This window comes from Passer domesticus, chromosome 7 (assembly GCF_036417665.1).
Source record: "Passer domesticus isolate bPasDom1 chromosome 7, bPasDom1.hap1, whole genome shotgun sequence".
In the NCBI taxonomy this organism is placed as follows: Eukaryota; Metazoa; Chordata; class Aves; order Passeriformes; family Passeridae; genus Passer; species Passer domesticus.
The window spans coordinates 8,694,337-8,716,897 of record NC_087480.1 but is presented as its reverse complement, the minus strand read 5'-3'; the positions used below and the strand labels follow the sequence as shown (position 1 = coordinate 8,716,897).

General features: G+C 42.1%; 1 protein-coding gene and 1 long non-coding RNA gene across 2 annotated transcripts; one reads left to right on the top strand and one right to left on the bottom strand.

The window, feature by feature from the left end:
• Positions 1-127: 127 nt before the first annotated feature.
• LOC135304395 (uncharacterized) lies at positions 128-17,055 on the top strand. The gene is made up of 2 exons (XR_010365807.1): positions 128-644; positions 1,433-17,055. It is a non-coding gene; the product is annotated as an uncharacterized LOC135304395 (long non-coding RNA).
• COMMD5 (COMM domain containing 5) lies at positions 6,318-22,539 on the bottom strand. Its single transcript, XM_064426739.1, has 7 exons — positions 22,366-22,539; positions 20,193-20,353; positions 19,047-19,075; positions 15,217-15,267; positions 11,139-11,234; positions 9,368-9,443; positions 6,318-6,826 (listed from the first exon to the last, which is right to left on the bottom strand). Exons 1-7 carry the CDS (start codon positions 22,505-22,507, stop codon positions 6,725-6,727), a joined length of 657 nt encoding a protein of 218 aa, XP_064282809.1. The 5' UTR covers positions 22,508-22,539; the 3' UTR covers positions 6,318-6,724.
• Between the last annotated feature and the right edge of the window lie 22 nt (positions 22,540-22,561).

The following is a 22,561-nucleotide window of genomic DNA, read 5'->3' as shown; positions in this document are numbered from 1 at the left end:
GCGCCGCCGCCGCCGCTTATATAGAGGCGGGCACGTGACGGCGGCGGCGGCGCTCATTGGGCAGCGCCCGCAGGTTGTTACAAAACCAGGCGGTTTTGTAACGCGCCGGGTCCGGCCCGCTCCGTGAGGGGCCGCCCGCTCCGGCCCCGGGGCTCGCTGCCCGCTCCGTGAGGGGCCGCCCGCTCCGGCCCCGGGGCTCGCCGTGAGGGGCCGCCCGCTTCGGCCCCGGGGCTCGCTGCCCGCGCCGTGAGGGGCCGTCCCCCGCCCCGGCGCTCGCTGGTTCCCCGGAGGGCTCCTCCGCCCCTCGGACACCCCGTCCCGCCGGCGCTTCCCCCGGCACGGGGGCTGAGCCGTGCGGAGAGCTGGGGCTGGGGCTGGGGCTGGGGCTGGGGCTGTGCAGCGCTGCCCGCCGGCACACCGGAGTTCGGTGTGAGCCGCTGGTCTGCCTCGGAGAGACGCGGAATTGCTCCAGGGCTCGGTGTTTTGGTGCCTCGTGTAATGCGAAAGGAACCTCGGCTCCAAGTGGTTTTGAAAAGCGAGAGTGCCGTTTCCTGCTAGAACTGGAATCGCGAAGCTTTGTAGCTGCACAGTTAATCGTTCTCTTTACGGGAATCTACGGAGTAGTGAAGCTATTTTAATGTCAGGTACTCCTGGTTTTATAGAGCAACTAAGGAAAACATTGTTGTGTTTATTTAGTTTTGCAGTGTGGCATGTTGCACGGCTCTACCTGTCCGTGCCAGATTCCGGATGAAAAGCACATGCCTTTTGATGTATCTTTGTTTTATTTAACAGCAGCCCTGTTGACCCTTTCAATCTGCGTGGTCCCACCAATTCTTGTTAGATGAGACAGTTGCACTAGTTGTGTAACTGTCTGTGCTAAATGTAGTCTAGGGAGAAAATCACCTGTGCTACTACAGAAAAGAAGCTGTTCTAAAAGAAGTTGTGTAATGCTTTTTGTTTGCAGCTTTATGCATATTTACAGTTACCAGAAATGTCCATGTTATGTATACATACACTTACGCTCTAAAAATACAGAGCACTTTTCACACTGTCTTAAAATCCACTGCAGAATTTGAAATTTCTGATGATATCCTATTACTGATATAATCAGCCTCCTCACGAAGCTCCAGAGAGGGGATGAAGGAATTAATTTCCATTTTCTTACTTGCAGAAGTGTCTGGATTCCCCAGTTTAGACTGTGTGAGCTAAGCAGGTATTAAGGGACAAGCCCTGCCTGTGGAGCTTGAATGGACAGGAGAAAAGATGAAAGAAAAGAGAGGCAACCTGAGTTTTGCAAGACCTTGTTTAGGGAAGATGCTTGAGAAAATTCAGATTACCTTAGATTTAAAGAGAAAAAAATAGTTTAAAGCTGCTTAAAATTTGGATTTTAACTTTTAACGATACGCACTAATTCTGTGATGTTTGTGTCCAGATATGTACCTGGGAACAGAAGCCAGCCATCAGACCCTTTAATTGTCCTTTGATTCCTGTGATGTGAAGATATTTTGCATCTGCCAAAAATTTGGTCTTTGTCTCTAGGGTTCTTGAATCTTTAAAAAAAAAAAAAAAGAAAAAGTTTAACATCTAACTGCTGTTCTCAAGCAAGTCCTTTAATTAGAAAAAGAATTGAATAAGCACTGGTTTCAGTGCTTCTTTCTGTCATCATTTATATTAGATAATTATCTAAAGTATGGCACAGGCTGCCAGCAAGTAAAGCAAAGAAAGGTGGGACAGTTGAAGCACTGAAAACTTCAGTTAAGCTGTGCTTCAGAAGAGTTAGAAAGAATGAGCATTTGTGCTCAGGAGTGTGCGGTTTTCCCTCCAGGCTCCAGCTTGCTAACATAGACTTCTTGTTTTCCAAACTTCCATGCAAGAAAATCTCATGCTATTAAAGAACAAAACCCTTAAGAAAAGGAAGAAAAATGCTTTCTTGTAGCCTTGAGGTCAACAGTTGTCTCTATTGCAAAACTATAGTCTCAGCAACCCCTCAGTGTGTTATTTTATAACCATTGTCCTGAAAACCACTATGAGTCAAAGCCTATTCAAGCGAGGGAAAGTGACATAACCACTGGTTACCAGTAGCAATGCGGTGACAATCTACCAGAGATACGCCACCAGTATTTACATAGTTACATAGCAGACACTTAAAGAGAGAACTCGTGGTATAAAGGGAGGGGTTCTAGCAGAACATGGATTCAAGATAGGGAAGGGGAATGGATTTATCACTGGAAATGCAATCAGCATTTGTGCTCTGCAAGGGACTTGCACAGTTCCTCTTCTCAGTGTATGAAAGCATCTGCAGAGCTGGCTGGCAGTCTGGGCACTCTGGACTGAAAGGAGTCTCAAAAAGGCACTGGGAAATGCACTTGTGGGAATTCTCTTCTACCAGCAGGACGTAGCTGAAACATTTCAAGGGAAAAGAGCAGCTGTGCTTATGAACTACTCCCCGTGGTGGGAGCTGTGTGCTTAGGAGGGTTCAGAACACTGAGCTTTATCCCAAGCCTGCAAATAGTTAAGACCTTATGACAGATGGCCCATGGGCAACAGCTCTGTGACCCTCTTTTTCAGGGGAGGAACCAGCTGGCTCTGCCTCCCCTAGTTCCTGGTGTGTGTGGTGTTTGGTAAATGTTAGTACTTGGTGGGGTGTGACAGGTACAGAGTGAGCCGTACAGTCACTAACAGCAAAATACTTTGAAGCCAAGATACTAATTTACTGTTCACTAGAAGTCAAACAACTACTAAATATTTGATTCTGATATCAGGCCTGGCTCTGCAGAGACTCTTTTAGCAAAAACAGCTGTGTGAATTGATCATACATAATCTAGATATGCTGGGGTGTTTTTATATAACACATCCTGAAAGCATAGAGTTTTCATACATTCATACATATATTCATGGACTTGGAGCAGCAGTAGGTCATGAGGTGTACTTGATTAGAAGGCAAAAGAAAAAAAGAAAGAGGCAGAAAAGCACCCTCCTGCCTACCTGCATTGTTCATGAGCTCAAGAACGGATTTATCCTTTACTTAAACAGAAAAAGTTAAAGTGAGGAGGTGACTCACTCTGCAAAAGCACATCTCCCTTGTATGATTTTTCTGCAAAGGGAGGCTTAATTTCTTCCTTTTAATGACAATGAACACAATACTGATCTTCTTCCAGCAGTTAATGGCTGGCATAACAGGCAGCATGAGAGCATGACTACATTCTTCAGCCTTCTTCTGAATCAAAAAAGTGCATCAGGCTTTGAGTCCACAAAAGCCACCAATAAACCTGCACTGCTCCCCTCTCAAACACAACTAACCCAAGTGTGAAATTCCAAACCACCTGACAGAGCTCCTTCTCTAGTGGAAGAAGGGATGTGAAAAGTCACATCACAAATACTGCCACAGATGGCTTTTTATTTCCACGTGCTCTGCACGTGCTGTAATAGTCCATAGCAAGAACAGATTCTGACTGATGGCCCATGCAGTTGAGGCAATTTTAGAGAAGCACCAAGCAGGAAGCCTGACCATTATGTCAGGAAGCTGCACTAACATGTGCATAGGGAACAAGAGGAGAAGATATGTATGTTCTTCTGTGTTATTTTGCCACTGAACCTCTGAATGACTTTTGGCAACTGTCTTTACCTCTTCATTCTGCTTATGGTGACTCCTCCTTCATGGGCTGAACATCCTTGCTATCATACACACATGATTTACACTGAGAAACTATTAAGCCCAAGTTTTACTTTAAATCTGTTTAAAATTAATTAATATTGAAAGAAAAGACATAATGTTCTGTCCTCTATAAAGGAAATTAAAGTGTAATAGAGAAGTTTATGTTCATATGCCATGGTTAGAAAATCACTACAATTAAGACACAAATACATGATCCAGTTTAAATAAATGCAAGGCACCAATAGAGAGAGCAATGCTATCACAGGGTGCTGCTTCTCAAGGAAAAATACCATCAGAGCCTGCAAAAGGTTCTTGTTACCTACTGGTCCATGAAGTGTGGAATAAGAAAAAAACCCAGAGCCCTTCCCACACAAACCCCTGCCTGCTTAATTGATGACTGACTGGTGATCAGCTTGACAAGATCTCAGGCCCGACAAAGCAAGCATCCCACTGAGGCTGTGTCTCTCACTGTGTGACACTGGAAGGGGGATTCACAACGTGCCCTTGGAGCGTAACCAAACCTGGAGTGACTGGGATAAAATAATTTCTGTTCAGACATACCCAGATTTTCAGAAGGTTACTTTTGTTCTGCAAGGCTACAGCCAGAAATTCAGTGAAATTCAAATTCCAGGGTATTTTAATTGTGAAGAAAGAAGATATTTCAGCATTGAACAAATATTTAACAAGTAATCCATTATGAATTCTGAAAACCCCAACAATATTTTGAAGACTCTCGTTTTAGCAAAACTGAGGAACTATCTGCTATGCACTCCCACTAGCCATTTTGGTGACAACTTCTTTACTAATCTCTCAGGAGGAAAGGCCAAATTAATTCTTAAATACAGAGCAGTGAACACCCCAAGTTTTCAAGCACCCATCAGCATACATGGTAACCTCCAATTACAGTAAACTGCTGCTTAATGTGTGGCAAGACAAATTCAAGACTAAGTGGTCCAGAGAACATGACAAATGCAGTCAAGAAGCCTTTCCAGTTCTGGAGAACACGAGCAATTGTTGTTACAGAACCACCAAATGAATATATTCTGTCTAGAAGGTATTAATGGATTCCTCTGCTCTGACCAGTAAGAAATGACGTTGCAATTGCCTTGAGCACCAGGTCATTTCACCTCCATGCAGCAAAATTCCCTTTGTCAGAAACCACTTCACTTAGCTCAGCTGAGATACATTTCAGTTTGAAACAATGTGAGCCTAAACAGCTGGAAGGGAAGTGTTGTAACAAGGAACACAAGGATGTGTGCTTTGTTTCACAGCCTGTGGTAAGCCAGAAGACCAACCAGCTTCACAGAGGAATTAATGCAGTCTACAGTCCACCTGGAAGGTTAAAGACTGAGATGCAGTATGGATCAAAGCTCAAGTTATTGATGAGTCCACTACAAAGCAAATGGAACAGGAAGCTTCTGAACAATTTGAAATCCTGCTGATGGTTTGTTTGAAACTACAGGACACATTCTTGCCCAGGTTTTAAAAGCTTTCTGGACCACAGCTATTCATCTATCTTTAGATTGGTATGGACTGCTGTCAAAGAAGTCTCCTCTTTAGAAGTGTGACAAATAAGCCTTACTATGCTTGTTGTGATTTTTTAAATCCAAAAGGCAAGTCATCCTTTCCTACACAAACATCTGTGGGAGTGTAAAAGGCCTCCTTAACCCACAATTTAATTTCAGTAATTTTCTGCAGGGAGTGAGGAAGATAAAGGCAAGTTCTACAACCATAAAACATGAAAGAGACAAATATGGGTGGTATTACTGTGATAGAAACCCTGTAATTAGCTGGAATAAGCCAATGCTCAACAGCAGCAGTGGAACTTTCTAAAGTGCAACTGACTTCTGACAAAGTGAGCTCCAGAGCCACAGCCTGCTGTCTTCGGGCAATTGCTCACAGCCTCCATGTCTTTGCTGCTGGGGAAAATTGATTCAGGCAAGGAGTGAGGAATTCATCAGTGTTTTGGCAAAGCTCTTAGGAACATACATGTGGTTAAATGAGACTTGAAACACGTTTCACATTAAGGGAGCCCTTCCAAGGTAAACTCACAGGCCAAAGGAGTAACTCAGAACAGACTATTCCAGTACAAAGGGAGGGACCTACGATGACCATCCAGGCCAACTGCCTGAGCAGCCCAGGAAACTCCAGCCTGAGCTTAACTGCTTTCTCAGCCTGGGGGCTTGGAAATCCTCCTGCCTGTGACTTCCATCCCAGCTGTAGGCAGCCCTTCATCCTGGGGTCTGGCCTGCATGACTGATGAGCTGGAGTGGGCTACAGGATCTCTGCCTCTTGCTGCTCACCACCACTGCAGGTCAGAGGTTTCTGCCTGATGTCAGCTGATTTCATGGAATCAAACACACAGGCAACACAGGAAACAAGAGGCAGGCACTTCCAGTTACAAAACTATGAGATAACAGCTATTTAGCCCATTCTGATCAACCAGCTAAAGAAACAGATTTCACCTTTCCACTGCTGTAATTATATGGAATTAGCCCTGGAAGCCCAGATGATACTTCTGTCTTGATCCACAGTCTTCCAATTTTCTTCCAAATTAGCCTTTAACTATCCATAGCTAAACCATAGTCACTTAGTAAGAAATGAGGCAACAATTTTATGCAAAACTCAAGATCACATTTGTCATACTAGAAGGCAGGAGTGGGTTATTTTATTTTTATTTGAAATAATGCAGAGCTTTCTTATGATACATACACATTGATAGGGCTTCCGGTAGCACACTTTCAAAAAATTAGTTATGAATCATAATCAGAAATAAATGACTCTTACATCTATTAAGACAGTTATTTAAAAAAATGTTTTGATGAATCATGCAAAAATGTTCACAAAGAGCATTATATTTTTTCTTAGATAAATGTTTTGTTCTTTCTAAGTCTTACAAAAAGAGCCTGTGCTTTTAAACACTTGAATTGAGAAAAAATATTTACAGCAGACATCATAAATACCACATTGAAGTTCATAGAGGCAAAGTGGTGATGGTCCCCTGTTTTGCATTCACAAAACATGCTGAGGGTTTCAGATCTCTTCCATAAACTCCCAATTTAAAAGTGTTCAGTCTTGGATCTTCAGTATACTCCTCTTCTCCAAATCATTCATTTCCTTCAGTATAAGGGCAACATTGTATCTCAGTTCTTGAAACTTTGCAACTGGCACCTGAAACAGAATGCTCAGGTTAGGAAACACAAGACATCTCAGGAACTTGACTAGGGCATGCCTTGGACATGGAACATTCTGCAGTATAAGGCCAATCTCTTTCAAAAGACTTAATTTTTGCAGACTTAAGACAAAGGATTTAAGGTTAATAAAATTCAGGTAATTCAACTAAATCCACATGGAAAAGGAGAGAGGGAAAAAAACAGAAATGACACCTAGATTGTACATTTTCTGTACTGCATCATGAGAGAAAGGAAATACTCAAGGATGTAAACTGAGAGCTGCTTGGGTGAGATGAAAGTCATGAACTGGAAGGAAAGACATCTAGAAGGTCATGAAGACTACAGAATTCTCAAGCAACAAATTCAAGATATTCTGCTCATCCAAACTTGCAAGAGAAAGGAATTGAGACTTGAGGGAAGACACTTGGCAGCAACCTCAAGAGCAAATTCCACTATGCATGGAAGGCAAAAGATTTAGGGTTAAACACACAAAGCATTTTCAACAGTGTAGGAGACTCACGGGCTCTCCTCTACCATTTCAAGCCCGAGAAGCCCAGTGGATGGAAATCTTACCTGTGAAGACAGAGACCCCCAGCTGAGTGCAGGCACAGACTGGTGACACAGACTGGTGACACAGACTGGTGACACAGGTGCAGTGCACAAACACATGCTCACACGAGTGCCCAGTGCAGTCTGGCTGGTCCCACACAGTCTGCACAGCACTGCCTAATTTACTCTGACTGCACTGAAGACAGCAGTTCTTTTGGCAGAGACCCTTGTCATCCTTCTGCCCACTCCAGCACAGATACCAATTATATGAGAGGAATCCAACACCTGATTTGCATTTTCCACATACATCAGAAATGCATAAAAAGGCACCACGTCCTTTTCACTTTTGACATATATACAACAAGACTCAAAATGCTGCAATTCCCACTGCTTTAAAAAAACAACTTCAGTCAGAAGCCACACTGTGATTAAAATACCAAATGGAGACCAAAGAGTGTAACTTCTCCATGTGCTATACACATTTTAAAACTGTTCACAACAGAATTATTTTCTGGACTTACCATCTTACATAAGCCCTGCTAGTGAGCAGGACATTCTGAATGTGTTCAAATAAAGGAAAACTGAACATCTGAGGACTATGTTTACTTGCATATGGTACCTTGAACCAACACACAAGTTTATCCCAAAGAGCTGCTAACTGTGGGAAGACCACTCATCAGATCTAGAAATCCTGCCTGAAGTCACACCCTTGGCATTCAGATCCAAGCAGCAACAGCAAAGAGCTGATTCTAAGAGAAGCACAGTTTGTTATCAGATATCTGCACTCCTGCATGTGCTGGACAAACACATGTCCCCTGCAGAATAACAAAGGGTCTTCACAGACTCACAATGATAAAAAGATCCACAAAAAGCCAAAACACAAGCCCTAAAATCAAACCAAAACAGTCAGAAACAATGGCACTAAGACCAACACTGGACATGATATACCAGGAAATAAAGTGGGAATAGAGTATAAACTAGATTTTATTCTCACAAGTGAAACTTACCCTTTTGTAAAGGGTTAACCTGAAGTCCATGGCATCATTTAAGTTCCATGGAAGTCCTCAAATACAGTGTATGGGATGCTCTGGGCTGGACTGTCCAGAGGGGTAAATTTGATCTCCTGTGAAGTGACACCCTCAACAATTTGCAATGCAGCAAATTTATGCCCTTAGAATTTATGCCCTTCTCAACAGATGCTTTCTTGCAAAACAATTTAATAGTAAAATCAGTCCACCTCTTTCAACCCACAGGGCTTTGGTGTTTCTTCCAGACTACTACTAATGAGAGAACTGAAGCCAAAATCTGTACAGAGTTCAAAAGTAACAATGCCTGCTGTGCACTGAATTCCTGTATGCACCACCAGGCTATTTATAGAACAAATAGCATTCCTTTCCAAAGGTTAAAATTATGGAAGAGTTTATGCCATCTTCTGGCAAGCCTTTAGGTACAGTGTCAGAAATACTGCCACTGACTAATCCTGTAATAAGCAAAGAGTTTTTTTTTTTTTTTTTACTTTCTAGCAGCCAGAACAGTTCTGAAGAAAAAGAATAAAACTACCTCTGCCATAGAAAAGAATGTTACCATTCTCTGCCAAATGCAGAAGGTTTAGAAGTGTATCATACATTATATAAACTACCCCAGTAATTTTCCTGCCCTCAAGAGCCACCATCGGGTCTGAAGGTTACAGTTCATAACAACCCCATAACTTTTAATCAAACCAGATATTATGTAACAGTGCTTTCCAGCAATTAATATTCTTCTAGTAAATTGCAGTTCAGAAGAACATGTGGAGGAACAAGGTAGGAAATTATTTTGATTGGTATTTCATTCAATATTTTTTGTGGCTACACTGAACATGAAGGATTCCAAAGCAAACCAACCAATGGTAACACACCATTTACAAAAGCTTTAGTATTTTAAGTAATAATTCAACTTTCTAAATAAAACTAGAAATGGTTTCCTTATTTATTATGGCAATCAGACTTACTTCAAAGCGATGAGCTGTCCCATCTGAAAGCTTCATCATCATCAGAATGGATGGCTGGAGTGCACGGGCCAGTGAACTGAAATTATTTACATCATTAGGATTACAGCAGTACAGATCAGCAGCGTGATGAGTACAGCATTGCACATTAACAATTTTAGATGTTCATGTAGGCTTTACACAGAACATGAGTAATTTCAGTCAGAGTCTGGCTGGAAACTCATGAACACAACAGTTCTGTCCAATTTACCTCAGTATTGAGACTTAACATTTTGCTAATAGTTTAGTAACAGCAAGTTTAGGAGCATTTTCATTTTTACATAACTGGTTTAGTGGAACCGTGACAGGGATAAGAGCTGACCAAGTACTGCTAACAATAATGCACAGTTTTCTTATGCAGTTCACCATGCTGCATTAATCATTTCCATTCCCTCATACGTTCAGCTGCCACCTCATTTAGGGAATCAACCTCTTCCAGGCTTCATCCTAAATTTGTGTGGTATTTTATTTGATGACCCAAAGAAGGGAAATGAGTCATTCTTGTGCAGCTTCCATCAAATGACATTGCCAAAGCCTGCTCAGGTACAGACAGGCACTACAGCCCAAAGCTGCCATACCTCCCTGCAGAGGCTGTTGCTGGATAATAAACAAAAAATCCCAGGGGGAAGATTAACTGAAAACAAAATTAAAAGGAAGGAAAACAAAAACCGGTAACGTATTGCTCCTGTGTTGTTTGGAAAACAAATCATAGGATTTGCTTTCAGCTTGCACCACTGTGCCTGAGGATGTTTACCTGGACATTTTGCTCTCTTATCAGTATAGATTCTTCCTACAGAGTGATACCTGTGTGGTGCTTACAGCACTGCTCATCAGAAAGTCACCTGAACCAGCAACTTGTGGCCAATTTTCTCTTGGGAGCCTTTTTTCCTGATTTCAGGAAGACAATCCCTGATCAGCCATGGGCCTCCCTGGCAGCAAAGAGACAGCACTCCCTCCCAGATGCAGGCATTCAGACATGCAACATGAAGTTACTCATGCTAACAAATTACACTGCTAACAAAGACTGGATCATCTAATTTCTTTCAGCTTGGTCTGTCCTGGTTAGGACTAGACAGAGACCAAACAGCACAGACAAAAGGTTTCTGTTTCCTTCTGGATTCTAGCTAAAGATTCATTCCCCACATGCCCCTGTTATGGCAGATGGTAAGAAGCTGTTCACTGCAGGCACAGGCAGGATGATCTCAAAGGCTTTTACTCCTGCTGTGAAAGAAACTAGGAGGTAGTTCAATGACCAGTTACATAACCATGGCAGTGTAAAGGTGCTGTCCTGAAACTTTTCTTTGTAGAAGCAGAGTACAAGAGATGGAAATTCATTCAACATGTGCAAAAACTGATGCAAAAAATGATGATCTACTTGAGAAGTTGAATAGATGAATACCCTCCTCTGTTTCAGTAGAACTAAGAGCTTGCCCAGCTGCTTGAGGCTACATCTGACTAATTTATGCCATCATCACCAGGACGTGTGGGTTTGTATCAGCTCTGTTAAGTTTTAAAATAAGAGACTCAAACTTTGAGTGAAATGTTACCAGCAGTAAAGTCTGTATACACTGACTTCTACACTCTTCAGAAAATTCCACCTGTATCTTACTGTTTAAGGCTACCTGCCAATCCCTAATAGCAAGGCACATTTTGACCCCATTAAAATGTTTAAGCAGCACAAGAAATCAGTTTAATCTTAGGAAATTCCAAGGATGTGCATGATTCTCTTTCATACCTTGTGGATATAGCTACATCCACTCTCCACTTGAAGTCCTGGATGCTTGGCAGCCGACTTCTTTGTATCAGAGCTGTGCCTTCCGAAGTGGGACGCCTGAAGAGAGAATCAGAAACAAGAGACTGCAAGGGAAATTCATAAAAGAAGAAACAATTTAAAGAGAAAATAGGATTCCTCGGTACAAACCTGTCTGGAATTTGTTTCTCTCCTACATCTGCCCTCACTTAAAAAGGTCTGAATAAGGAGAGTTTTGTGGATTTAAGACAGTTGTGCTCAGATTATCTCCTTTTTCTATGCTTAACTATGGTCCATGTTGAAAAAAGAGACCAAGTGACTGTATAATTCTAGTAAACTGATGTCACTATGAAGTTTAGTAAGTCATTGTGGTGACTGGCATAGCTATTATTTCAATGATATGCAACTGTGAGGCATAGAAAGGGACCTGCAAACATGTCCTTATCTTCATGCAAATCCAACAGGAACAAGCAAGCAGAGACAAGACAGATGACTTAGGCAAAACAGTTGCATAAGGTCACTGCTCTTCTTCAGCAAAAGCCATCCACTATTGACTAGCAGCAATGTTTTAAAATGTAATGTCAGTGTATTGAGTGTATTTTGAAGCATACTTAAAAAACCCCACAGTGGTTCTTGTTGGTGCAATGAAACTTACAAACTTTAAGTTCCTTATATAATGTTTACTGCCAACCCCAGCTCAGCCTTCAATATTTTTGCCTAGTCTAATGTGTAAGAAGCCAAGCATTTCATTTGTTCCTCATACTGCAGGAAGAATCAGGCTGATCAAGTCCTAGTTTATTTCTGTGTGGAAACACAGTTAACAGCAATTAAACTTCAGGTGGTTGACAATTTTCAAAATTTTAACAACATGCTAAGTTCTGGATAACTAAATGGCAAATCTGATACCAATACATAATAACCATTCACTCTTAGATATACATGCAGAAATAATTTCAGAATGAGGTCACTGTGCTGAGGTCTATTCAGCAGGTGGACTTCTGGACTTTGTGTTACTCTTTTTTTTTTTTTCTCTAAGCATCCTGTGTCCCTGGAATTTATTTATGGTACATTTCAAGGCTACTTCCACTAAGGGCAGGATAAGAAACATTACTTCCTTTATCCATGGTGCTAGACATAATCTAATTACAGACTTTGCAGCAGAAGGGAATCCTCTCTGAACAAATCAAGCACTGTAGGAATGGCAGGCTCACATCACTACTGAGACTCTTGTGTGCAAGTTAGCTGGGCCTTTAGAAACTGCCCAGAAAGATTAATGATCTGATAAGGTACACAGGACTCACAGGCTGAGATCCTCCAAGTGTCCTGCATTTTGCAAAGGTGATATAAGAAAGAATTTATCTCTTTGGTGAGGGGAGGTTGGGTGGTGTCAGAAGTGAGAGACATTCCTAATAGCACAGTAAAGAAATGAGCAAAAAAAGTAGATCAGCTGGTTGTTACTCATTGTCAGCTCCTGGATAGGAAGTAGGTCACCACAGCTGGGTGCAGCCATGAGGAGCTGGAGTCTAGAACAGTCATTAGCAGGATTAAACAGTAAGAACAGGCCTTTCCCTCAGTGGAGAGCTGCTGCCAGAGTATTGCTTAAGTTGGAGACTCCCTAAAAATAGCCACAGTGCTACAGTTTCCTTAAGACATGCTAACTCCCATTGATGGAAGTCAGTCCATTCGTGCAGCACCAGCACCCTGGGGGAAGAAAGGAGTTTTAAAAACAGAAAGATATTCTACTTAGCTGTGGTGGGAAAGATCAGAAATGGTGACCTCCCAAAGAGAGGGGAAGCTTCTGAATACTGTTGAGAGATGGCATTTCTGTGGTCAAACACAAAGCTTTATTTCTGGTCAGGACTGCGCTTCTGTACCATTCTCCTAGGAAGAGTTACAGCTTCTATAACTCAGTTTAAGCTTCTGTCAGGACCATCCCAGCTTGGACAAGACCACAATGGGAACTGCAAGAATCCTGCAAAGATGACAGAATGTGCATAGTGGCCAACATGCATACAGAAATTACACAGGCTGCTAATCAAGCCATTAAATTCTGAGAGGAATAGCAAAATGGAGCAGCAACGACTCAATGAATCTTACATCCAAAACCTATAGCCTATAATTACATTTTGTAAACACTCTGTGCCAGCAGCTGCAATACACTGTCAGCACATTGTGCAGAAGGCAGAAGTCAGAGCAAGTAGAAGACCTGGATCAGGTAGAGACCATTTTATAGTCCACACAAGTTATGGTGGAAAGGATGACACACCTGGTGACAAGAACACCACCTGCTAAACAATGCAACTCGAAAATGAAAGATTAAGAGAATTTGGAGCAGCAACTGATCTGCCAGTATCAAAACTAAAGACAAGTTCTGGATGGGTCCCTGTGCACATAACAAGATATGCCCAGCAGGCCACTGAGTTGGAAGGCTGAACAAGCTTGCACGTGTGAAATGCTGACAAACAGCACACAGAATGCACCCTCCTGGTAGAAACTAAAGCTACACCATTAGGAACAAAACCCAGTGCATTTATTATAAACATTCAGAGAGGGTGAAGTTAGTGTTATCCCTTCCTTTAAAAGACAGTTTTAATTTAATGTAGTTATTTGATGTGGCAAGTTTTTCTTTCAGTCTACACAGCTTGATGGAACTGTAGGGACACAAATACAAATACCAAATACTTCAGAGCTGTTGTTTAATGAAAAGATCTCCAAAAATAAGATAAGATGCCAGGAAAAGTATTAAAAATGGATTTTTCTGGGTTATCTACCTCATACTGAATTACTGAATTTTTGATCACATGCTAATGCATCTCTTACCATCACAAACATATATATTTACAACTCAATAAGCATATGTATGATTCAGTGTTACATTTAAGACTGTAGAAGTAGATCTGTCTAGAAATCAAACCTGAGGTATTTTTCTCTGGTCTCAAAACACAGAGCAAGATTACACTGGATAATCACAGCTTTCAAAATGAGAAAAAGCTAAATTTTCCAGCATCGTGATTTCACAGTAGAAAACAGACAATCATGCATGCTTCAAATTATATCTAAATTTATCTTCCTTTCCTACTGCAAGCAGTATTTCCACTTTGCAACCATGAATTTTGCATTCTTAACACCTATAATTCAAACAGAGGAGCAAAGAAAAGATGAGATGACTGAATTTATTTTTACTCCAGGAACCTTTATCTGTAAGCCAAGATCTTAATCAAAGAAATGAAAAATATTTTTAGCTTTGGTAGCAGCACACAGACCCTTGAGGGTAACTGAAAAACCACAACTATGATTATTTGGATTCCATGCAGAGAATCTGGAGCAGCACTGGGTTAGTGATGTCAAGTGCTGAGTGACCTCAAGTTTCAAGAAGGAAAGTTGGCCCACAATGATCATCAGAGTCCAATTCTTCACCCTGCACAAGTTTGCATATTCAAAACAGTCAAGATTTTGAATTTCTAGATGTAGAATAGGCTAAATATGGTCAAGCAGAGAAACTTCTAGAAAAAGGGAATCCCAAGAATGGACAAAAGAGACAGGCTGTTCAAAAAGCTCTCAATTTAGAACTTACTCTAGAGTGACTGAGGAATGTTGCTTAAAAAGCAAATTACAGCAGGCAGAGCACTTGATATCTCATATATGCTGTCATCAAGTCACTCAGTGTGAATTCCCAACTGAACTGTACATTAAGACTTGAGAAATGCTATCTGAGAAAGCTGCCATAAACCAGAGCCTGCCTCTTTTGCTATAACTTGCAATGATAATGATGGCAAAAATGAATAATTCTGCACTGCATTTTTCATCTGTAGGTATTGATTGACCTCACAGTCTATAGAATATTATAAAAACTGATGAACACAAAAAACCTGAAAATTGGCAAGAAAGCTACTTAATGCATGTATTGCCATGCATGATGGACATCATACTGTGCTGAATCAAACTAATGGGACAAGTCTTGTTCTCATTAATTTGGAAAATATTGCTGTTCCTTCAATACACCAAGGATTTGTGTCAGCAGAACTCTGTGCAGCCCTGCTGTCTGCACAATGAAGACACTAACCTGTTACCAAAGACTACACTGGAAAAGTCCACAATGAAATCTTCTGGTATTCTGAAAGAGAAGAGCAAGACAAAACAGTCAGGGATTTTTTGTAACCACAGTTATACAGCTTTACCTGAAAAAAACCCCTAAATCAATTACAGAACACAACAGATGTGTCAACATTTTCCATCTTCCACTGCTTAAAATTGCCAGCTCTTATGTAAGCACTTCAGTATTGATTCAGTCAGGGCTCTCAAAAGGACAACCTGTGTTTATACATCAAGAACCCTAAAAACTGTGCTACATCTTCCCATCCTACCTTGTATGGAAATGCTGCATTTCAAAAGAATCCAGTATTGGCTTAACTTTTCTCAGTAAAGTCAAGAAAAATTTCACTGATGGCTCTGACAAGTGCAGAAGGCATGCCAGCAATGCATGCTTTCAAAAATCCCAAACTTACATGTTTCATTTCACTTTCCCCTCAAGGAATTGCCCCTCAAAATTCAGAGGCCCTTGTAGCCAGGGCTACTTACAAAAGGAGCACACGTGGGGACTGGTTGAAGAGACCAACACACTCCACCTACCCTACACCTCTCCACTCCTTCACCATTTCTCTGACACTGCTGTTTCCTTACAAACAAGCTTCTGCTGATTTTCAGTTCAATAGATCAGGCTGTGAATTGCAAAGACCACAGAGCAAACACTATCCACTAGCTGCCTTTGCCACAGGGACAGTAACCTCCTACAGAGAGGCAGGCTGGACAAGTGGGAGAAGTCACTACTGCTGCTGCCACAGTTAAATCCAGCACTCACCATGAATCAGTGCCCAGAGACATTACTCACCAGTGGCCTGAGACACACAGCAGTGTATCAAAGAAAAATCAAAGCAGACAAGGAAGTTATATGTCCTAAGGAGCTTACAGTGTCTAATGACCAGAGAAAAAACAACTCATCAACTCACACAGCAGGATGATGAAACAGCAGCTACTACAGCTCAAATTCAGAAAGGGAGAAATGGGGTTAAACCACATTTTTAAATAGGGCTTAGATAAAAAGAAATTCATTTCAGCAAGCACTAGAACAGCGTTTTTTGGCTGCAAGAGTCTGACTTTCGGAAGAGACAAGACTATTTCTGCAAACATTACTTATACTTTCATGCAAGTGTATCATTTAGCCCATCCTGACACTGACTGGATATCCTGACTGTGTGGTGGAATAGCTGGAGACAGGGGGCTGTGATATGATTATGATGATACCTACCACAACACTTGCTTGACTCAAGAGCATTACTAAAACAGAAGCATTAACACTATCTTTGAGTTTGCATTATTTTTGCTGTGCAGTCCATACTCTTGTTGAAAATTCTGTTCCTGGCTCAAGCAGCACACATGAGGCCAGTCACACACAACACAGATAAGATAGAACATGGCACAGCTCAGCCTGAACTACAGATAGCAATCACTTGTCACTGGAACATTCTGAGGAAGGGACTCAAAGGGCAAGAAATGTGTGAAGATGTCTCAATCCCATGCTCTTTGCCTGAGTCATAAAGTTATTAACTACTCTGTGAGGAGAAGGGAAAAAAAGCAACCACAGTTTAGTGTGAATTTATTCCCACTGGCTCAGCCACTCAGGCTAAGAAGTAGGGAAATGCAACTCTTTTAAACTAGAAATATTGATACAGTTAATCAGAATTGGGCATGTATTCCAGCCTCTCTCTTCATCAAACTAGAAGCCAAGATCAGACCAGAAAATTGAGAATTACAGGATATATATGGGCAGAATTAGCTCAAGCTTCAGATTCACTGAAAAAACCCAAAACAGAATGCAAAAAGTAAAAAAAAAAAAAAAAAAAAAGTTACATGGCACAGAGTTCAAACCTTTTAAAATAAGACAGAACAAAAAAGAGGGCTATAGGCCCTTTTTCTGCCTTAAAAGGCAAAATACCTGCCCAAACAGTGGATCAATAATGCCAAGACATCTCTGCTCAACCAATGCCATGTTCTTGGTGCACTTGATCACAGAATAGCCACTTCAGCAGGCTAAGTGTCTCAATGCAATTAGCAAGTGCTTTGAAAACAAGCAAGTACTTAATCTCCAACCCAAGCCCATTGGGAAATGTATGAAATTATGTTTCCCAGAGGGACTGAAGGTGCTAAAGGTGCTACCAAATTTCTAACTACCACAGCTTGAGAGTAGAATAAGCTATTTAGTCTTCTAAAAATTTAGCCACAAGGTGAAGAGAGCTACTTACAGGAAGTGAGAAGGTCAGAGACAGAAGTCAGAAAGAGTCCCAATACTGTGAGAATAATGGGAGCATAGCAGCAACTAGAGGCACATAAAACACTCAAGTCAGCAAGCAGCACAAATGCAGTTACCTAACTATTGCTGCTAGATCAGCCACATTAACCAGAACAGTAAGATAAAAAGATGCATCAAGATATAAAAGATATAAAAAGATCATCAAGACTGAAAAGTGTCTGAGTAAAATGTACGAATAAACCATTAAGTGAGAAAAAAACTCCCAAACACAACTACAAATGTGTAAGTCATTGAAGTGTGGTTAAATGACAAGGACAGGGACCTGGGAGTCTGCATTTCCAGACACAGCCAGCCCAGACAGTGACTTCTGACACTCCTACACCAACTTTCTCCACTGCTCAGAAGAGGAATATTCACCCAGCCCCAGAGAATCTGGCATAAAGCTTTAGTATTCTTCATTATTCCATAATCAAACTTGGCACATTCTGCATGCACTCAAAAGACACCAGCTCCCACTGGGCCAAGAGCAATTCATCAGTTTCTTACTGACCTACTTTAACCTGGGTGTGAACTCCACAATGTGGCAGAGGCAGCAGCTTGCATTTGAGCTCTCAAGACAAAAGGCAGGCCAAACTCCAGCACTGAGCCACAGACAAAACTGTATCAACTTGCAAGGCACCTTTCAGTGTGCCCAAATGCCACCTTCCATTGATTACACCCCATGTAATGTAATTCATCTGCAGTTTTAGTTTGCTTGAAGTTGCTCATAAAGTTAATCATGCTTATGACTTAACTGTTATGAGGAGAAAGCCAATGTACAGGTTGATGGACAAATAAGGATGAAAAAAGACAGTTAGAAACATCTATTTCTCCTAGGTAGCAATCAGAATGTTAAAGAAATGTGCAAAATAGTGTTTTAAAATAATTAAGCCTTGGTGCAGAGGTTTCACTACAGAAGAAAACATCAACTGCTGTTATTTTCTCATTGCTACTGAAAATAGAAATAAGGGAAAACCTATAAATATTACTAGCATCTGATCTCTAGCTTTTAGGATATGAGACCTTCAGATACACTCATGGAAGACTGATATAGATTTTGTCAAAGGCTGTAACAAAGGTCATGATTTCTTGGGTAATGGGCACGAGAAATCATAGCTGAACATGGTGGTAGGGTTTCATGAACGTTATATCATTGACCTTTCAAAGAAGGAAAGAAGTAGGGCAGTTCTTAGCTTCTGAAATGCTACCACTGTCTTACCAAACACTTAAAAAAATATTGCAGGGCAAGATGGGGATGGCAGAGAGAAGGTCACTCATATTTGCATAACCTACATTACAGAATAAATCAGACCATTCTCCCCAGCAGGTGAAATAAAACTGCTCATGCTCAGTGCTAAATCAAGTCTTACACAACACCTGTTTTTTTCCTCTGGCTTTACATGATGTTTGGCAACAGATGTATTAAGAGGTATTTACAGGTAATTTTTGTACCAACTTTTTTGTGTAAAAAAGTTAATTTGGGGAAGCAGTTACACAAAAGCCATGAAAAAAACAATTATTAAATGAACTGGTGTAAACAGGCATACCTGAGCTCCTTCAGGTCTTCTTTAAAAACCTAAAAAGACAAGGAAGATGAAATTTTACATGATACAGTCTTAAATGATAATTTCTTACTTACTGACACAGTAGTGGTTACTTATCTGGTATCTCTCCCCAAAAATTTTAGACTTGAGTGCCAGTAGTTTTGAAATAACTGGTAGTATTTTGAAAAGAATTTTCAGAAGTGCTCAATCAAGTTGAGATTTAAAGACCTAAATATCTTGGAAGCCTTTATTTTTCAAACCAACAGACTCTGCCACTTCTTTTATGTAGCTATTCAGAAACATTTTTCTTTTACTGTAACTGTGTGCCCTTATTCTCAAAAACATTTTGCAGTAACTTGTTTAAACTATGACAAGAAAAAGGAAATGGCAGAAGATAAGGTCTGAATATTAAATGCATACTTCCACTACATTTCCTGCAATATGGAAGCTTTCCCAGTGTGCCTGGGTAAATATGAAGCTGTACCTTAAACAAGAGATACTGGAAACCCTGAAGTGGGTCACTCACATAAAAATGAGAAAAGAAAATTGTGAGGTAAAGGAACATGAAAAATGAAGAAAATAGCCATGAAGAAGGGATAGGGGTTGGGAACATGGTGGGTATGTGCATATTCACACCAAACATCCACAGCATAAGTGGAAATTGCACTTTCTTCCAAATTCCACTATATTGTTCTGGCCCTAAGATCTTCCTTCCTCTATGGAAAAAATGTGAACAAAGGAAGCAAACAAACATGAGAAATTAAAATCATGGACAAAAATGAGTGGTATGTGTGAACACCCAGTTAGAGTGAGTGTTGATGCCTGTGAAATAACATTTTGCTATGATTTCTTTGGCAGTTTTAATTTATGAGCGAAAACAAGCATGCACAGTGAACAAGATGCTGAAGCATAAATAGATACAGGAATCTTTTCCCTAAAGCTTAAATATTTTTTTCAAAAAGCTCAGTCTAAATCTACCCAACAAGTGAAATAATAAGTTCCAGATTTCTAACAGTTTCTTCCAACAACCTTAACTTGGAGAATCACTTTTATGTGCAGTTTCCCACCCAGGCAAATGAGATCTAGATGGTGACTTGTATCTGACACAGCTTTTACCTTATCAAGGTTCCAAGTACTCCCAGAACTTACTTCTTGTTTGAAAGTTGATAAGGGGAGTCTCAGTGCTTCTCGGAGGAGGGTGTACATGCCAGAAATGAGGAAAGCAAGTTGCTCTTCTGAGAGGTTAGCACTTTCTGCAATCAGCCTGACAGATTCCTTGCAGTCTTTTCCTTCCAAGGCATTAACAGTGACTGTGAACAAGAAAGCAAAGCAAGATCCTTAATTTACTCAACTGTGTAGCTCTTTGATGGTCAAAGGTGCATTGAGAAAACTCTCACCACAGGAAGAAGCCTCACAGACAAAAATGAAATCAATAATTGAGACAGTGTAGCAGAGCCTGCAATAACACTGGCTGGATAACCTTCAGATACTGTTACATGCAGTTTTTGCATCCTGAACTGACCAGGTACATGAAACTGCATCTCATTTTTTACATTACTCTTTGTTTAGCAATAGAGTAACAGCAACAGCATTGAAAAACGAACCTGGTGCAACTGCAAGAGCAACGGAGATAAACAGTGTTGAAATCCATCACGTCTTCAAAGATTACAAAACCTTCAGAGGAAAAACTGCAGCCCTGCAAACCGTGAGTCACAGGCCAGCGAGAGCAGACAGCGATGGGAGATTTGTGCCAGCTCTGCATAACTGGAGGGAGGCTGTGCCCACCCACTGCAGGGGGACCTGCACTGGGGTCACTGCCCTGGCTCCAGGCAGCTGGTTCTGAAGGAGTGTCTGCCTTGCACACCCGAAAGCAGGGGATAACTTACACCAAAATTAAGCCCATAGTCAGGCTTCCTGGCACTGAAAAGGCTTTTCAGTCTCTATGTCCCTGCACTAGACAGCAAATATAGTTCAACCTGTGTACTTACCTCTGTCCCAAATGCCTATACACAGCTGTATTATTTCAAGTATTACAAGGAACCCCTGAGTACACTGCTCATTTCTGCTACTGAGCACCAACACTTTTAGAGACAAACCAGCTACCAGATGTTTTGAGTCCTTCAAATCAAAAAGGAAATCCCTGACAAGATGTTAGCTGAGAGAACATGCTAGGGTCACACCGTGCTGGGCAGAAGCTACCCTCCAGCAAGCTGTGCTTTTGCTCCACTAATAATTCCATTATTCCAAGATTGTTTTACATATCCTAATTTACTCAAGTGTGTAACTCTCGATTTTGATGGTCAAAGGTGCCTTGAGAAAATTCTCACTACACGGAGAAGCCTCACAGACAAAAATGAAATCAGTCATTGCCAATCTTACAGCCTCAACCTCAACAGGACACCTGCACCTTGGGGTTGCTGTATTGTCTCCTGCATGTTCTGTAGATGCCCACCGGGTCTCTGACTGCCACACAGCGAACGTGACAGCGACTGGACTGCTGGCTCTGGGATACAGGGATGAGAGAGGAATGACTTTAACAGCACTCAGCTGACTTTAGGAGCCATCCACAGCTGCAGAACTCTGTTCCTCATTATCACAGATTTCACAGAATTGTAGAATACAATGAATCAAGCTCCCCATTTTATTTAAAGCTCAGCTCTAGCTTCCTGTTGGGAAAAGCAATGGGAAGTGCTCCAGGAAGCTGCAGCCTTGCAGCTGCAGCCCTCCAGCTGTCACATAACCACAGAATGTTCTGAGGTGTAATGATCCAGAAGGATCATTGAGTCCAACTCAGCCGTGCACAGGATACCCCAAGAATCCCACCATGTGCCTGAGAGAATTGTCCCAACACCCCCTGAAGTCTGTCACGCTGGTCCTGTGACCGCTTTCCTGGGGAGCCTGTTCCAGTGCCCAACACCTGCTAGGGAAAGAATCTTTTCCTCATAGCTAACCCGCAGTGCCCTGACACAGCACTATGCTGTTCCCTCGTGTCCTGTCACTGGTCACCAGAGAGGGCACCGGTGTCCATCTCTCCGCAGCCTCTCGTGAGGAAGGTGTAGCCAGCTGTGAGGTCTCCCTCCAGTCCCCTCCAAGTGACCTCAGTCCGCACGGCTTCCCCGCTATGGCCTTTCCCCACTCTCTTGGATCTCCTTCGGAAGCTCTCTAGCAGCTGTCCTTGCCTTCCCGAGAGGATCCACGGCTTCCTCGGGGATCGCGGCTCCTGCCCACGGGCTCCGCCTGGGAACCCCCCGCGTCCCCGTGCGGGGGCAGCGCGGCCCTTCCGCGCCGGGGCGGCGCCCCGCGGGCCCCGCACGGGCCCTACCTTTGAGGAGCCGCCGGAAGGTCTCCTTGCCCACGTCCTGCACGCCCCTGGCCATGGCCTCCACCTCGGCCGGCACACGCGGGCCCAGGAACCCGCGGCCGCCGCCGCCCTCGCCGAGCCCCTGCGCCGCGCCGGCCGCCATGGCCGCGCCGCCCGCCCGCCGCGCGCCCTCCCCGCGGCAGGGGGCGCTGCGGGG

Excerpts from the sequence above, each read along its gene's own strand:
- COMMD5 (XM_064426739.1), bottom strand. The coding sequence starts at position 22,507 with ATGGCGGCCGGCGCGGCGCAGGGGCTCGGCGAGGGCGGCGGCGGCCGC. Across the intron at positions 20,354-22,365 it reads CTTCCGGCGGCTCCTCAAAG|TCACTGTTAATGCCTTGGAA; the intron begins GTAGGGCCCGTG and ends TCTTGTTCACAG. Across the intron at positions 19,076-20,192 it reads TATCAACTTTCAAACAAGAA|GTTTTTAAAGAAGACCTGAA; the intron begins GTAAGTTCTGGG and ends TTGTCTTTTTAG.